The 18,945-nt window shown below is 39.8% G+C and overlaps 1 protein-coding gene and 1 non-coding gene across 2 annotated transcripts; one reads left to right on the top strand and one right to left on the bottom strand.

Moving 5' to 3' along the window:
- Positions 1-161: 161 nt before the first annotated feature.
- LOC132313963 (uncharacterized) lies at positions 162-3,798 on the bottom strand. The gene is made up of 2 exons (XM_059812897.1): positions 3,400-3,798; positions 162-998 (listed from the first exon to the last, which is right to left on the bottom strand). Exon 2 carries the CDS (start codon positions 843-845, stop codon positions 450-452), a length of 396 nt encoding a protein of 131 aa, XP_059668880.1. The 5' UTR covers positions 846-998; positions 3,400-3,798; the 3' UTR covers positions 162-449.
- Positions 3,799-3,845: 47 nt separating this feature from the next.
- On the top strand, positions 3,846-3,917 carry TRNAQ-UUG (transfer RNA glutamine (anticodon UUG)). Its single transcript has one exon. It is a non-coding gene; the product is annotated as a tRNA-Gln (tRNA).
- The last annotated feature ends 15,028 nt before the right edge of the window (positions 3,918-18,945 follow it).

Raw genomic sequence — 18,945 nt, 5'->3', positions numbered from 1 at the left:
ATTGTATGTGTTATTTTTTAGCTAGCATTTGACTGAATGTAAAGCAAAACAAACTCAACAACTCAAATGATATACACAAGAATTGTTTTTAAACAAACTTTTTACAATTGCAATCAAAATCAATAAGATGGGTCTTTTTTCAAACTGTATAACTTGATAAGTAGGATCCAATCTTTTCAGTAACAAACAAAAATATAGATGGATAAGAGTTCTCATCGTCCGACCATAATGTAGACATATCATTTCAACGTACTAAACAGGATAAACAACCACAAGATAAACAATTCCATTGTCACTATTCTGTTTTCTTTCTCAAAAAAGTAGTTTCATTATGCTCAAAAGATTTCAAGCACAATGTTGATGGTAGCTACACTGTTTTTACTCTTCCTGAAGCAATAACACTAACAAGTACGTATATAATTTGAGAACAATAACTGTATAATAGTGAATCAGGGAGGTGTCTTAATTGATTCACTTGGGAACTGATACTGCTGGTAGTCCTGAAGTGACAGCAGTGACAATTGCTCTTCAATGGAGCAATCCACGTGACAAGATGTCCGGCAAGAGCGAGGGATGAGAATGAGACCAAGGCCCCGCTGTTCCATTGGAGAAGGAGAGGAGCGTCGCATGCTACGGTACTCTACTGCATCTTGGAGAATGATGTTCCCTTGCTTATCCATGCAGTAGAACATGCCTAAGAAGAACCGACCATCATTTACCCCCACCAGCATCCGGTGAAACAGCAACTTCCTGACCCGCGCTACAACATTTGAGTTGTTTGTGTCAGACCACTCTGAGCTTCCCACCTCATTTAAGGTTGTCTCTGCTTGTTTTTCGGTGTCCATGTGGTTAAAATTATGACACCCAAGCCAATGAACTAAATATTTAGGATTGCTGTTATTTGCAAACTCAAAAATGCAAACAGAAAATCAACCACCTCTACCCTATCACTGGAAGCACAAACGAAAGCCTTCCTACAGCTGGCAACTACTCTTCTCCTGTAGAAAATTACATAAACAATTCTTCAGCATGTATTCAAGGACAGATATCAAAGAAAGAAAAAGAAAGTACTGCAAAAGTATCGAGAGGTAGCTTTACTTATTATATAACATAGAAAATAAATTCCTACACCAAATTTCCAAACTTCTGGTTTAAAAAAAAAAATCTTATTCATGGTGCTAGGAGGCCAATGCCCACACGTGTATGCTGCGTGTGCGCCTGAGAGAGAGAGAGAGAGAGAGAGAGAGACCGAATTCCATCAAAGATACCTAAATTAATGAGGAGCACTGAAACATATTTTTCTTAAAAATCGTGCACCTACTGTAATAGCATAACCACCATGACCTAAGCAATAGGTATCTGTAACACTGTTACATTGACACAAACAGGGACAAGGAAAAAGATGAGTGGTGCCCCTTGCCGCGTATTAAGAACAAAAAGGTGAAGAAGAGGGTGCACAATTCACGTTCTTTTTTTCATCTTACACTACCAAAACAAGAACCTGGATGTAGTATGCCAAAAGGATTAGTTTAGGGTGCACTGCTTTGATGCCCTCCTTCCAATGGTTTTCACTACTTTTGATTTATACGACGAGATAAAAATGTAAGAGCACAATTTCGGTGATTCCAGAACCAAAGGTGGTACACAAAGTGCCGCTTGCAGAATCCAAGTTATGGCATGTTCACCAGCTACAGACATCATACGTCAACATAATAACATGACAAGACATCAGTCTGACATGCAAAGAACAGGATCCTCACTAAAATTATTGTTCTTCTTAATGATATGAAATCAGTTTAAATAGTTAACTAGCATCAAACCATGTCAAAATAATATCATATGTGCCCAAAATTCAACAAACAGAAGCCCCAGCAAACAAAAAAATACCAGCACCTACCCACAGAATGAAATGCCTACCCTCTTTGACTCATTAGCAGAAAGCATAGTTCAACTATAACACAAAGTCAATGCTGCAGGGACCCCAGTTGAAGCAGTCATTTTGACATGGAGGATCTTAGAGGAAGCCAAGTGTGAAGTTGCTCTTTTTTACCCAACATAGGTTTCATTTAGTAGAAGTTTCATGGTTCGAAATATTAACAAATTTAAATTTAATCCTTAAATAAGTAAATATATATATATATTTTTTGATAAGTACTTTAATAGGTATATTCTCAGCATCAATTAGTGAATACACTGAAAGGTTTATTTGGATTTTGACACGCATGTGGGACTCAAGAAAAATATATCAATTTTCTTTTAAACTTTACTACTGCAGTTCTATTTCCTTTAAATCCTTGTTAATCACACCCTTGGGTATGGGGTGTGACAAATTTAAAAACAGTGGGACTCTCCTTTTAAGGGGATATTATTTTTATACAACAAGAGCATTAAGGTGATGACTTAAATTATCACATTATTGATTAAGAAGATTAACAACAATCAGATTACAACCTGTTAACGCTGCAGAGTTCTTACGCAGAGAAACTAAATAAACCTAACCCTCATGGAGCATCTCAAACTTGGTAAAATCCGGTTAGCCATCAAATGCACTAGACAAGTTGATATCAATTTATTATGTCTACAGCACCAAATATTTCTCAAGGAGCACCTCACAGTTCCACCTCAATTCCATGTCTGTTGTCACAGTATCAAAGTTTTCACCAATTTTTTGTGTCCTAGTTTTCTTGAAGGGATTGACACCTGTCCTACAGAGCACTGAAGATATCAAGTGTTAACTATCTTTCAACTAAGTTAGCATTCGAAGACTCTAATTTGATGCCCTTTTGGACCTATGATGTAGATCCAAATTTCTACACAAGGTAGCATTTGTGGTTCAGCCAGATGAAAGTTACAAGTCTCTTCTTTAGATTCCTTTACCAGGCTAGACAGATGTCAAAAACCGAAGCATCCTAATATTATAGTCCCTTTGATCACTGTTGGCATTTTCAGAATCGACCAAATCATTCTAGGAGAGGGTTTATAAAATTCTTCTTCTCAAATATTACTAAGGAGCTAAAGAGGCAATATAAGTTCTTGTGAAAAGGATGCTCTTATCATGTGAAAAGAATAATTCATATTCCTCTATTTGATGTGGATTCATCCAAATTTCCATTCATCGGAGAGGAAGTTAACTGCTTGCTAGCCCCACCCCGCTATATATATATATATATATATATATATATATATATATATGTTCAGCTAATTATCATCACAAAGCTCAATGATATTGCAATGACAACTTTCAGTCATACCAATGTTAATAGAGCAACAATTAGAAAGAAGAAGACTTTTTGGGATTTCCAAAGTTAACTAAAACAAAATAAATCATTGAAAAAAAAAATCACTAGTTCAGTAGAATGTTTATTTGCTAACAAATATATGTATATATTTATTCATCACCTGATATTTCACCAGATCCGCTAGCGAAAGCATTGAATTAGAACCATAATAAACTGAATTGAGTGGGTGAGAATTGGCTGATGAATTTGATTGAAAGAGGGCAAACGAACGACGAGCTTGACCTTCTTCACTTTGCGATGGTCGTCATCGTCTTTGTCACCGTCAATAAACTCCGGCACTTTATGTCGAGTTTAGGGTTCCGGCGAGTGGATCGACCGCTTGGGTTGATAAAATTAGGTTTTCAAGAGATTAGAACACACTCTTGTTGAATGGGAATGCGTTTTTGGAGGCCGTCGTCCTCTTTTCTTCTCACAATGACATACTAGTACGGCAGATTAGCAGTAGACATTAAGAAGAGCGAAGTGTTTTTGAGGGTAGATAGGGCAAAGGGTGAAAAAATAAAACTAAATATCCCGCTTTTGACAAACGCTTTCAATTAACGCATTGGTTCCATGGTGTAGTGGTTAGCACTCTGGACTTTGAATCCAGCGACCTGGGTTCGACTCCCGGTGGGACCTTTGCCTCTTTAAATATTTTTTAACAATTTTAATTCAACCAATTGTATTTGTAAAAAATAATTATTAAAACAAGCTCAAAAAGTTCCACTTTTTTTATGACGTGTATTCATGTACAATTAATGAAATATTTTATTTTTTTCAACTTCTTTTCACCATTAAAGATAACTTATGTAAATTTAAAACTATGTTATTTTTTTTTTCTCTCAATGTATGTATATGAAAGGAGAAACGCTTCTTGAAAATTTAATCACCGATTAAGATTCAAAATTACCACATCACTCACTCATTCATTAAATGAAAAATTCTATCATTTTTAAAAGACTACTTTACCCCTCAAAATATCATCCCAACCCTTCCACGTTTTCTCGATCAAAATAATCATCCAGTCTTTGTGCTCAAAATGACTCTCTCTCTCTTTCTTTCTCTCTCTCTCTATATATATATATATATATATCAACCACAATCTCATCGTCTCATCAATAAGTATGCAATTCCCCTCCATGATCTACAATCTTTAGTTAATCCGATTGGGTCAAGTGATGAACAAGGAATGCTGTATCATCATCCAACATTCAATTTAACAATTCACTAGAAAAATTAACGGTGACTCATCAAACCAACAAATAAATCATAATTTTTCTTCTCTTTTCTCTCTCCGATTCTGACTCTCTCTCTCTCTCTCCAATTTCGCATCTGTAGGTGCAAAATTTCGCTCAACCAATAATGATTAAGAAAAATAAAACAACTCACTCAATCAATAGTAAAAATAAACAAGCACAATATATGTCGAAGCGTAGAATTGTTTGATCCCTTTATTGGAGGTCTAAGCCTTTATTTATATACAAAAGATTGTAAAATTATGGTAGAACTCGCGTTGCTTGTCCTCCAATTCTTTCTATATAAACATTCTTTACATCCAAGTATATTTTTCCATTGTCTAATTTTCCATACATAGAACCTGCCTTGTACAGAACTTCCTATCTCATAATTTTCCTTCTACGGTAAATCCTTCAACTGGTAGGACTTGTGCATTCTTGAATAACTGGGCTGAACATACTTTGATCCGGCTGGGCTTGAGTAACGGACCAGATGTTAAATATTAACAAGTTGGGCTGATGACCTCTTGATTCGGCCTTGATGGAGGTTGGAAGACAAATAACAATGGTCTTGGGCTAAAAATACCCTCAATTTGGGCTTGAGCATGATGAGCCTTATATGTCCTTGGAATGTAGATATGTGTAGTGATGACGTGTACGCTTCTTATTGGAGGGAGTTTTTTTCCCTCCACACTTTGCCCCAAATTTCATTTTTAATTGAGTGACGGCTCCCATTAAAGAGGGAATTGAAACCGGTTTTTTACTTTACTTCAGAGACGGTTCGAGGACTTTCATTATTACTCCGTCGTACAAGATTCTGCAAGAGTTACATTCGCCCTAGCTGCACTCCTGCGTTCTTCACTACATCGCCTTGTCAGGTTAGTTTTTTTCGCATCTTTCTCTTCAATCTTTCATTATGAGTACTTCATCTACTCCCGAACGCATAGACATTGGGGATTCTGAATCCACACCTTCATCTTCCCCCGTTCGCATTAGGGCTCCCCCTCCTAGGGTTTCTACAGATCGTCTTTCGTTGAATCAATTAAGTACTTCCCCTCTTCCAGCCGAGACATCCACCTCAGGCTTTGATAATGTTCTTACTCATGAAGAGAGGAAAGCAATCATCTTTATTTGCCGCATCAAGTTCTCTATTGCTTCGGTAATGGAAGAATTTGATATTCCTGAGGGAGTAGAAATTGCAGAATATCCCGAGGGTGCCGATTTTACCTCCGGCGAGGGAATTGAAGAGAGTGAGTTGCTTTTTTCGGTAGGGCATCTTAGCACCCTCCGGTTCCCTCTTCACCCCTTCTATCATTTAGTTTCAACAAGTTAGGTCTTGCCCCCCTTCAGGTAAATCCTAATTTCTTTCGCATCCTTTCGGCACTGTTGGTGCGCCGGAAATTAGAGGCTCTGGATTTGACCTTTGCCGACCTTCTGCTTACTTATAATATATCTAAGCATGGGACCGAGCCTGATCGCTTTTTTTTTACCTCTCCCCTTCATCAGAGGATATGCACGAACCTTCCTTCATCCGAGAAGAAGTGGAAAGAAAGGATGGTTAGAGTTAAAGGAAAATGGTTCGTGCCCCAATCAATTACGCTCCCCATCCCGCGCAAATTCGGGAAGTTAGGTATAGAATACTTAACCTCCCTTCATACCAAGTGTTCTGGCTGTTTTCCTTGCCAAGTCTTAATGTTTCGCCGTACTTATGAGTTTCTTGGTGTTTATTTAGCTACATTCCCATCCTCCGCAGCTAGGAACAGACTTTCTTTTCTTGAGGAACGAGTCTGGAGTGACCCTTCGCCTATCGAGGACCTGCTAACTTTTTCAAACCTCAAGGATATTGCCTCCAGTGCTGTTGATGCAGACCTCATGGATCTGTCTCTACCATCCTTCGATAGTTTCCCCATGACTGAGGAGGAGATACGGAGGGCTGAGGCTTTAAAAAAGAAAGCTGAAGATGCCCAACCCTTGGTCGTTATTAGGTCTACTGAGGGTGAGGTGGAAGCTGAGGAACCACCAATGAAGAAATCTTACCTCAACACCCCATCCTCTGGCAAGGGCAAGATCCCTTCTAAAAGTAGAGGGAAAAAGGCTGGAGAGGCCGAACCTGAAGATGAAGTCAGGGTATTTGTTCTGGCTGAAACTGGGGCTCCTTGGACTCCTTCCTTTACCAGGGCTGACAAGTCAGTCCTGCATTCAGGGGATTCTGTGATCACAGACCCTTCAGCTGCACTGGCTGTGGCCCGAGGGATGTGGCTCCCAAAGAACGAGGAAGCCATCAGCCAAATGGGGTTGGAACAACTACTCCCCTCTGCCCCGGTCCGGGCCATAGAGGTTCGTATTGCTCCTTCAGAATTATGTTACTCTTGCTTACTTATGTTTCCATTTATGCTCATATTTGTTCCTCTGTTATACAGAGTCTATACCACACCATGGCCCTCTGCGCCACTGCTGAAGCCCAATCCCTCTCCATCAAGAAGCTGGAGAAGGATTTTGACAATGCAGTGAAGAGAGCCACCACTGCCTCTACCAATCTGAAGATAGCTACTGAAGCGAAGGATGTGTATAAGAGGCAGTTGGCTGCCTCTGAGGCTAAGGTGGATTCTCTTCAGGCCGAAATTCAATGCCTGACCGAGGCTCTTACTACTTGCTTCAAGGCGGGGAAGCAAATGCAGGGGCGCTACTCCTGTTTGGCATACCTGGCTAGTGCTAAAGCGTTCCGGTCTGGCTATAATCAGGGCTCAGGCCCTAGGACGATGGATCCGGACGCTTTTGACAAGCAGGTGGGGGTGCACTTCCCATATGATGAAGGGCCACAGGCTTTGGAAGCTGAAATCCGCTTTGCCGAGATGGTGAAGGCGCACCTGAAGGGTACTCCTAACTCTTCTGCCCCTGCGGCTTCAATTCCTCCTACCCCAAGTCCTACTGTAGTGGATGCTTTTGAATCTACTCCCTTCGATCCGAAGAGGAAGTAGAACCATATATTTTGTTTTTATTGACAGTATGTTTGGGATAATAAATATAATTTTTGTTTTCGGCTTTTAATACCTGATTTGTTTTTGCTGTATGCTTTTGATATTGTTCATACTTTTCTGACTGGTAATGTTTTTATGACAAACAAAACACATTGTCTTTATGCTTTGGATTTATGCTATCCGAGAAAAAGCAAGGATGATGGGAAGAAGGAGATCCTTTTAACAGTTTAATTGATATCTCAGGATGATTCATATGGACAATGATCTAGCTGTTAAGTGAACTCTTCTTGCATTTGACTTGCCTGCAGTAGACGTATACATACTCTTTCTTTCTCGTATGTTCCTGATATGGGGTGGATCATGATGAACTTATGATATATCCACATCCACAGGGTATTAAACACTTGGAGTCCGGAGGAAAAAGTTCTGATTCGGCCACCAGAGGTCTGAAGCGAATTGTTCCTCGGCACTGAGTGTGGAGGAATATTGCTGAATAGGACACTTAGGGTCCGAAGCTGTCTCGGACACTTAGGATCCGAGGCGAATTGTTCCTCGGCACTGAGTCGTGGAGAAATATTGCTGAATAGGACACTTAGGGTCCGAAGCTGTCTCGGACACTTAGGATCCGAGGCGTATTGTTCCTCGGCACTGAGTCGTGGAGGAATATTGCTGAATAGGACACTTAGGGTCCGAAGCTATCTCGGACACTTAGGATCCGAGGCGTATTGTTCCTCGGCACTGAGTCATGGAGGAATATTGCTGAATAGGACACTTAGGGTCCGAAGCTGTCTCGAACACTTAGGATCCGATGCGAATTAACTACTCCCCGGCGCTGAGCCTGAGGGGAGGCTTTGCCGAGCCGGACACTTAGGATCTGAGGCGAGATTTTTGCCGAGCCGGACACTTAGGGTTCGAGGTTAAATGAATTACTCCCCGCCGCTGAGCCTGAGGGGAGGTTTTGCCAAGCCGGACACTTAGGGTCCGAGGCGAATGAACTACTCCCCGGCGCTGAGCCTGAGGGGAAGTTTGTTTATATTTTCTCTCAAACAACTTATCATAAGGCCGATGATTCAAAAATGATAAGAGGCCAAGAAAGCGAGTAACAGTGGCTGTGAAGTTTCCTATTTGTTGACTTTGGAGACTTTCCTCCTCCATTGATACTCCCTTCTTGGCAACCAAATGTAGTGGACTATGCATATATTAACCGCATTTCTTTTCTATTTCTATCCGATGTGGGATATAGACTAAATTTTGTCAAAAAGGTCGGTGTAAGGAATGCCTCTGGTATTGAGCTTGACAGCCTTAAATACCAGTGGGCCCTCATTTGAATATTCCCATATATAGCAGAATGTAGCACATACTTTTTTGTCGATGTGGGATAGAAAGTTTTAACCATAGGCCATAACTCATGTTTTTTTTCTTAAAAATCATTGTGACGAATGCTTTTTAACAGCTTGCTTCTAACATTGCTTTGCATAGTGCGACTTAGCATGCATTAAAATTGCCTAATGCGACGCATACATAAAAGTTGCATGTATAAAAGTTGTATAATCATAGAGTAGTATGGCCCCCATTTTTATAGAAAGAAATAAATAGAGTAGAATTGTACTGAATATAGAAGCAAAATAAAGAAAAGTTTGGCTGACTGTGGACATACTCAGCCTTATTTGTGAAGAATTTGTAGCAAAATTGACAAACTTATCTAATGGAAATACCTTTTAAGGTGTATTGCGTTCCAAGGACACGCAATGGGACGTCCGCCAGCTTCGGCCAAACGATATGCTCATTTCCCCACTACTTCGGTAACCCTGTAGGGTCCGGTCCAATTAGGTTCCAGTTTCTTTACATGAGCTGTCTCTTGCTTCAAAACCCAATCGCCTACCACAAAGCTCCTGAATCTGACGCGTTTGTTATAACTGTTACACACCTGCTGTTGGTATGCCGCGAGCCGAATTGCTGCTGCATCTCTCCTTTCGTCCACAAGATCAAGGCTATGTTCGAGTTATTGCTCATTGTTCCCTTCCAGTACCAAGGATGTCCGAAGGGTTGGGATTATGGACTGGGTAGGAATAACAGCTTCGAATCCATATGCCATAGCAAATGGGCTTTCTCCCGTGGGTCGTCTTAGAGTGGTTCGATAGGCCCAGAGCACTTGAGGGAGATTCTCGTACCATTTTGTCTTCAATTTCTCCAATTTTTTCTTTAAGCACCCAAATATCGTGCGATTAGTTATTTCAGCTTGCCCATTGCCTTGTGGATGACTAACTGCAGCCAATTTTTGCAGGATTCCATGTTCGTTAAAGAACTTTCTTGTACTTCTATTATCGAGGTTCTTACCATTGTCTATTACGATGACTTTTGGTACCCCAAACCGGCAAATAATGTTGCTCCAAACGAAATGCTTTACTTCTTCGTGGGTGACGCTAGAGAAGGCTACAGCTTCCACCCACTTGGTGAAGTAATCCGTAGCCAGAAGCACATGCTCCTTTTTTTTCCACGGTTTTGGGTAACGGTCCTACTACATCAATCCCCCATTGGGCGAACGGCCATGGATTAGCCATGGCGTGCAAACCTTCGGTAGGTTGATGCTTTATTGGACCATGGCGCTGACACTTGTCACATCTTCTTGAGTATTCTTCGGCATTCCGAGCCAAGTATGGCCAAAAATAACCTTGGGTTAGAATTTTGTGTGCAAGGGATCTTCCTCCCGAGTGATTTCCACAATCTCCTTCATGAATTTGTTTTAGAATTGTGAGAGCCTCAGTAGGGGTTAAACACTTGAGATAAGGACCGGAGAATGACCTTCGGTATAACTGGTTATTGATGATTGAGTACTTAGCCGCGGTAAGCCTAAGCTTCCTTGCCTCAGCTTTTTGATTTGGGAGAACTCCCTCCTTGAGGTAGGCCTCGATTGGATCAATCCAGCATGGCTCGCGTGGAACTTCCGGGATCACCATCACCTCTTGTCGGGGATTAATGCTAGGTTCTTCGAGGACATCGATTGGAACAAGCCGAATCAACTCTTCGTCTGAAGATGATGCGGCTGCGGCCAATCGATCTGCTTCGGCATTTTCATCTCGTGGTACCTGATGGAATTCGATTTGATCGAACTCCCGGATGGCACTCTCTACAGCATCTTTGTATGACTTCATACGTTCCTCCTTGGGATAATAGTGCCCTGTCACTTGATTGATCACAAGCTGTGAGTCACTAAAAACTTTTAAACACCGTACCTGTAGCTGTTTAGCTAGCCGAAGTCCGGCAAGCAACGCCTCATACTCGGCCTCGTTATTAGTAGCGGGGAAATCTAGCCAAATTGACTGCTGCAGCTTCGTACCCTCGGGTGTTGTGATGTCAATCCCGGCCCCTGCCCTTTTCTGGTTGGAAGAGCCATCAACCCGTAACTCCCAGTACGGCTCTTGAAGTGTCGGCTCCTCAGATTGATCTTCATACTCTAGTAGGAAATCCGCTACTGACTGCCCCTTGTGAGATACCTTTGGTGCATAGGTGATATCAAAAAAGCTAAGTTCAATAGCCCATTTTGTAATTCGACCAGACAAGTCTGGTTTAGCTAGGATAGCCCGTATAGGGTGATTTGTAAGTACCACTATGCTGTGAGATTCGAAGTAATGTCGAAGTTTCCTCTTGGCATAAATTAACGCCAGGATTATCTTTTCCGTCTTGTTGTACCGTGTCTCGGCATCCGTCATCGTTTTGCTTGTGTAAAAGATTGGGTGCTGAACCTTGCCTCCTTCTTTGATCAACATTGCGCTTGTTGCTACAGCTGATACTGCCAAGTACAGGATGAGAGTGTCTCCAGGCGTTGGAGCAGAAAGGATTGGGGGTTTTGTCATGTAGCTTTTCAATTGATTGAGAGCTTCCTGCTGCTGAGGTCCCCACATATCTTTGTTTTTGGATCGAATAGCGTCAAAGAAAGGTTTATACTTATCAGATAATCGGGATATGAACCGGCTGAGGGCCGCAACTCGGCCAGTTAGAACTTGCACTTCCCTGCGGGTTTTTGGCTCTTGATTCTGTATGAGTGCCTTTGCCTGAGCTGGGCTTACTTCTATTCCTCTTTTATTTACAATGTGCCCGAGGAACTGTCCTGAAGAGACGGCGAAGGAGCACTTGGTGGGGTTCAGCTTCATATTGTACCTCTTGAGAGTATCAAAGACCTCCTGGAGGTGCTTCGGGTGATCCTCTTTCCGTATACTTTTGACCACCATGTCATCGATATAGGTTTCAACTGTATTCCCCAGTAGATTATTGAAAATTTTATTGACAAGTCGCTGGTAGGTGGCTCCGGCATTCTTTAGACCGAAGGGTATTACTCTGTAGCAGTAAGTGCCCGTCTCTGTGATGAAAGCGGTTTTCTCCTCATCTTCAGGATTCATGGGAATCTGATTATAGCCGGAGTATGCATCGAGGAATGTGAGCCTCTCATAACCTGTTGTAGCATCCACCATTTGATCAATCTTGGGCAGAAGGAAGCTATCTTTTGGGCAAGCTTTGTTAAGGTTGGTATAATCTACGCATACCCTCCATTTCCCATTCTTCTTTTGAACGACTACTACATTTGAGAGCCATTATGGGTATTGCACCTCTCGAATGAATCCTGCTTGTAATAGTTTATTTACTTCCTCGGCTATTATGCGATTCCGTTCAGGTGCGAACCGTCGGTGCCTCTGCTTGACTGGCCTGAATTCTGGGTTAACCCTCAAACTATGGCATGAGACCGTAGGATCGATCCCTACCATGTCCGAGTGATCCCAGGCAAAGACATCCGAATTGTACCGAATGACCCTGATCAATGCTTCCTTCTCTTCGGCTGTGCAAGATGAGCCAATGTAGGTGACCTTCTGAGGGTCTCCGAGGACTACCTCTATAGCTTCGAGGGACTCCTCGGTAGGTGCTTCAGCCTCGGCTTCTTCCTCTGCCTTGAGATACTTGGGCAGAGGATACTGTAACTGCTATTTGATTGCGTCTTTGGGATTCGCCTCTAACTGAGGTGATTTCGACGCCTTCTTTGCTTCATATAGCGTTAGCATGTAACATTCTTTTGCAGCAACCTGGTCTCCCCAGAGGTCGATGACCTCCCTGCCATCTGGGGATAAACACCTCATTACTTGATGAAGGGTAGAGGGGACTCCGTTCATACGATGGATCCAACCTCTCCCCATAATGAGGTTATAAGATGGATGAATCTCCGTCACGACAAAGTTCTCCTTCAGAGTCCTCTTTGCTGCAGTAACGGATAGATCGATCACCCCAAGCGGATTCACCTTAGTACCATCAAACCTCATTAGGGGGCTGGAAGTTGGCCTGATGGACGATGGTGAAACCCCCAGCTGATCGAAGGCTGCTTTTGTAATGATGTTGGCGCTACTTCCCGGATCTATCAGCACCCTCCTGATCATATAATTCGCTACTAGGAGGCTTATGACCAATGGGTCCTCATGCGAGCGCTGGACTCTAGACAGATCATTGTTACCGAATCCAATGTTGATGCTGCCTGGTGTAACCGTGTTTACCGAAGACAATCTTCGTAACTTATGAGCCTCTCTCAGCCTGGATCTGTACAACTCTTCAGACTCTTCATCATCCTCTGACCTTCCGTGTATGGCATGGATAACCTTTACCTGACCGCCCTCTACCCATCGAGGGTTAACCTCCCGAGGTTTTACGTACTCCTTCGAGGCGAGATACTCCATCAACTCTCCTCTCGCTATCATGCTTTCTACCTGTCGCTGAAGGGACTTGCAGTCATTGGTGGTATGCCCATAGTCTTTATGGTAGGCACAATGTTTGCTTTTGTCCCTCTGCTCCAAGGGTTGTTTCATGGGCTGAGGAGTTGCGAACCTCGTCTTATTCTCTTGGAATAGTCGCGCTAAGGTAGTACGGAGAGGGGTAAGTCTGTCCTCTGTCCTTTGCCTCTTCTCAGGCGCTTGGGTGACTTGTGTGGCGGCATGAGGAACCTTCTGCATCTTTGTGCTTGCAGCTTTCTCTCGAGACTTGTTTTCCACTGTGACGAGGGTAGCGTGCTGTGCACGGTGGGCTACGTTTTCCTCCAACCGAATGTAGATTTGTGCCCTAGCGTTCAGAGTCTGCATATCCGGGGGGGGGGGGGAGAATATTTGATCAAGGATGTGTGAAACTTGGTTCCCTGGATCATTGCCAACTTAAATGTTTCGATTGCCGTGGTAGGGTGGCAATCTGCTATCTCCGAGGCTTCCATGTAAAACCTGGATAAGAAATCTTGCAGAGTTTCTCCCTTCCTTTGCCTTATGGTGAAAAGGCTGGCGATACTTTTCTTCTACTTCTTATTTCCGCAATATTGGGCTAAGAACATAGTGCACAAGGTCTCATAATCAGGGATAGACTTGTGTGGCCTATTCCTGAACCATTCTAACGCTGTTCCGGTTAAACTGGTAGGAAAAACCTTACACATCCATGGATCGTTATGATCGTCCAGTGCCATCTTTTGCGCATAATGATCGAGATGCCGAGAGGGGTCTCCTGCCCCATCGAACTGGGTGAAGGATGGCATAGTGAACTTCCTTGGTCTCTCCACAAGGTACACATCGTCAGTAAAGGGGGTCTTGACCAAAGAGTTCTTGTGCTCTCTAGCTATCTCGGCTGGTGTCTGAACTCTTAATAGCTTCTTTTCGTCGAAGGCATCTTGTACGCGTGCGCCATCGGGAACGCCATTGGACCATACCGTAAGCCTATGGCTGGACTCGGCCTGTTCGTCCTGTGTGCGACGCAGGAGATTATCCGAAGCAACCGCCTCGGACCTCGTCCCTTACTGTTGCTGAACCTCATTAGGTCGAGCCCCGTTGGGTGGTGTCCCGTTGGCCGGAGGCTCGTGAACTGGAGGTAAATTCTGGGTGGGGGGTGGTACTGCAGCATCGCCTGGTGGTGGTTGTGGCGTTAGCCTGGCCATTGCCGTGTGCAGCGTATGAGTTTGCTGTTGAAGCGCAGCTATCTGGGCCACATTCGTATCGTTTGCTTGCCGGAGTGTCACAAATTGGTGCAAGAACTCCTCTCGCATCTTTTGCATCAATTCTATCTGTTGATTCATAGCTGACTCTCCGTTTGACATTCCAGACACAACTAAGGATTTGATTTGAAGAACAAGTGGGAGTATATTTTTATACGTTTCCCACAGACGGCGCCAAAGTGTAGGTGCAAAATTTCGCTCAACCAATAATGATTAAGAAAAATAAAACAACTCACTCAATCAATAGTAAAAATAAACAAGTACAATATATGTCGAAGCGTAGAATTGCTTGATCCCTTTATTGGAGGTCTAAGCCTCTATTTATATACAAAAGATGGTAAAATTATGGTAGGACTCGCGTTACTTGTCCTCCAATTCTTTCTATATAAACATTCTTTACATCTAAGTATATTTTTCCATTGTCTAATTTTCCATACATAGAACCTGCCTTGTACAGAACTTCCTATCTCAGAATTTTCCTTCTACGGTAAATCCTTCAACTGGTAGGACTTGTGCATTCTTGAATAACTGGGCTGAACATACTTTGATCCGGCTGGGCTTGAGTAACGGACCAGATGTTAAATATTAACAAGTTGGGCTGATGACCTCTTGATTCGGCCTTGATGGAGGTTGGAAGACAAATAACAATGGTCTTGGGCTAAATATATCCTCAATTTGGGCTTGAGCATGATGGGCCTTATATGTCCTTGGAATGTAAATATGTGTAGTGATGACGTGTACGCTTCTTATTGGAGGGAGTTTTTTTCCCTCCACAGCATCTCTCACATCTATGCCCTAATCTCTAATTTCATTAGGGCTTTGTGAAGGAAAATGGCTTTACTCATCTATGTCATGGTGTACTGTTAATTTGGGTCTTCTTTGAATGAAGAAGACAGTAGAAATGAATAAATAATTTGAAAAGTTTGATAGGTCATTGAGAATGAACAAATTTGAAAGTCTTTTAGGGAGAAATGTAAAGCTAAGGGATTGTGGCAGTGGAGGATTGGGGGCAACACAGAGATGGTGGCGGTGGAGGGGTGGATAGGACACTGAACAGAAATATGGTGGCGGTGGAGGTGGAGAGGAGGGTAGGACAGTGACAGAGATGGAGGAATTTTGAGAGAAAAATAAGGAAGGGTTTGGATGAAATAAGGAAAGGTTTGAATGATTATTTGAGAGAGAGAAAACGTGGAAGGGTTTGGATGATTTTTTGAGGGTAAAGTAGTTTTTTTAAAATGGTAGAATTTTCCATTTAATGAATGAGTGAGTGATGTGGCAATTTCGGGTGTTATTCGATGATTAAATTCGGTTGCCGTATTATTATTCTTAAAATTTTATAGACAATACTTAGGTTCTTGTCATGCACAACATATTGTCTGTCGATGGAGACCAATAACATATGAACATGTTCTCTTTAATTACCAAATCAGACATGGTGAATTAATTACTTTGTTTGATTTGGTAATTAAAATAATACATGTCCATTTGTTATTAGTCTACATCAACGATCACGATGATATACATTTTCACGATGAGGATTAAGTATTGTTCAAATTTTATTAAAAGCTCGTACCACTATACATTTAATGTAATATTTTAATTTTAAATTTACTATTATTTTTTTTAACAAAATAATAATTTCTGATTGATTTAAAATAAATAAGAGCATCTCCAACAGTTATATATATATATATATATATATATATATATATATATATATATATATATATATATTGTGTAAATCTAATATGTCATAGATTTACACAAAAAATTTTGACTACTCATTTTTAGCTTGCTTTATATTTTTGTGTAAATCTATGACATATCAGATTTACAATATATATATATAACAATTGGAGATACTCTTAGTTTTTATTTATTTTAAATCAATCAGAAATTATTATTTTGTTAAAAAAATATATCTGCCCAATAACAACCATGTGTCATGCCATGACTCACATCCTACTTAATATAGGGGTGATTTGTTAATGAAATGAGAAAGATGGAGGAGAAAAGAAATATGCTGATATAGCTCTATAAAAGAGTTGTGTAAAATACACAATAATTTTATACATAGAAAATATTACAGTATATCTTAACATATTACTGGAGAAAAAAATAAATAAATAAATAAACTCGTTGTTTTATAAAAAAAATATATTTTAACATATCGGTGAGATGCCCTAAAATTTTTAAAAATATTTTTGAAGAGTGAAATGAGTTACTTTCTACAATGGGAATGGTATTTTCCCCCCTAGTTTCTACCCGCATCTCCCATATAACCACATGAATAAAAAATTGAATTTTTTGTTTTAGGGATATCTTAACAATTAAAAATTATTATTTTAGTTTCACATGCTTGAAGGTAGTTTCACCCATTTCAAACATGCCTACAACAAATTCAACAATATAGTTATGATTGAAAAATATGATACTAAAAATTATAGGAGACATCTCTATAGTTTCTATAGATTTCTCAATTCTTACAATAAAAATTATAATTTATTCACCAATTTACCCTTTCTTTAAAATACTTACAAAGGCTAGATTTTTTTTAAAGGACTTCTCTCATCTTTATTAGATTTGCAAAAGTAGATTTTTTGTAAAATATATATATATATATATATATATATATATATATATATATATCTTTAATATCTTTGAAAAAGCCTAGATATTTCTCAAAATTTCCCTCTTCTGGAATTATCAAGAACAGCTTTCATTATTATTATTTTTTTTTATCACTCCTTCTTAATCCAATGGAATATCCCCTTCCTACGTCATTTTGGTCTTATGGAATAGAACACAACAAATTTAATGCAACAACTTTTAAATAACAATGCAACAACTATATAAATATGTTAAATTTTTTATTTAATATTATTATAATATTGCAACACACACGATATAATATTTTGCATAGGTATTGTATGTTGCATAGGTATTGTATATTTGATATAAATGTACTGCATAATTATTAATATAAATGTGTTAAATAAAGGAAAAACTACACTCAAGCCGGTTCCACTAGTCCACCCTTAGGTGACTTAGCTAGTCGGTTAAGGCCCAGTCAATGGGGAGGCTTCAATTTTTTTTTTTTTTTTTTTTTTTTCTTTATACTATAGCTTCTTAAATTTTTTATTTCATTCCTTTTATCAAACACTAGTCAATAGAAAGGTCCCAAAATTTGTATTTCCTTATATTAAAACTTTCAAAATTATTTATTTATTTATATTATAACCTTCCTAAATTTTTATTTTCTTCCCATTATTAAACTCTGCCTAATAGAAAGGCCTCAAATATATATATATATTTTTTTATGGGCAATACTTAGGCTGAGGATGTACACCGTCCTCACTGCTAATGTGGATCAATAAAAAATAAATACATATCTTTAATTATCAAATCAGATATGATAGGTACATCTTCATTTACTAAATTAGATATGGTATTTGATAATGAAAAAAGACATGCCATTTTTATTGGTTCACATCAACAGTAAGGACGTGACTAAATGAGATTTAATAATGGCCCAAAAAATTTCTATCTTTATCTCACCCTTTTTTTTTTTCTTTTTTTTTTTTCCTTAAATAACAAATTGGACTATTATAAAAATTTAATTTTGATGTTAGTTGAATTAAGCAAAGTAATTACATATGATAATTTGACAACAATTTGTTGAGCTTGAACGGCTGTTTCTTTCGGGAGGCTGCTCTCAGTGTCATGTAGTTTGGTTCTCTGCTTAGCTCTTTTCACACCCACAAAATCTAAGGTATACACATTCAATTAATTAGGCATTGTATCGTGGATTTTAGAGAACCAGGAAGAAAATTGGACAATTTTGAGTTCTGACTTGTGATAAAAATATTACTAGTAGATGATATATTATGTTGTGATGGGAATAGTTTTATGTCACAATCTCTTTTTATCTCTAAATATAGTAAAGTGATCAGTGAATGACCTCGATTCTAAACAACTTGCTAATGCATGCTAGGAAATTGATATTGTTTTGCAGGGACTCAATATGAAATTAAGAAAATTATGGATGGAGACCTAAGAGAGCACACCCCATTTAATTGTTTATACTATGAATCAATAAGATAAACAGATAAAAAATTAAACAACAAAGAAGTGTTAATAATTAACATCTTCCCTCTGTTTGGTTCTTAAGAAAAAAGTGGAATTTGGTATTGTTTCCAAAGAAACTAATATTTCACGGGTGTGGGTTTCTTCTGTATTCATACAACTTCTTCTGTATTCATACGACTTTTTCAGAAACTAAACTGAGTTCTAGAATGGGTTCCACATTTTGTTAAATTGAGTGAATGAATTATTTAATTTAAGAAGGATAATAGTAAGAACATGGAGGATATTTTGGACCTGAACAATGATTCTTAATTCATAATTAATTATTTTGCTTAATTCAACCAAAGTGAAAATAAACTTTAAAA

The sequence above is a fragment of the Cornus florida genome, unplaced genomic scaffold, assembly GCF_030987335.1.
Source record: "Cornus florida cultivar Cherokee Brave unplaced genomic scaffold, ASM3098733v1 CherokeeBrave_3.0.0_Hap2_Chr01, whole genome shotgun sequence".
NCBI lineage: Eukaryota > Viridiplantae > Streptophyta > Magnoliopsida > Cornales > Cornaceae > Cornus > Cornus florida.
The sequence above is the reverse complement of the archived record's forward strand: the minus strand, read 5'-3'. Positions and strand labels throughout refer to the sequence as shown.

What these genes read in the sequence shown, in the direction of transcription:
- LOC132313963 (XM_059812897.1), bottom strand. Translation starts at nt 845, where the DNA reads ATGGACACCGAAAAACAAGCAGAGACAACCTTAAATGAGGTGGGAAGC.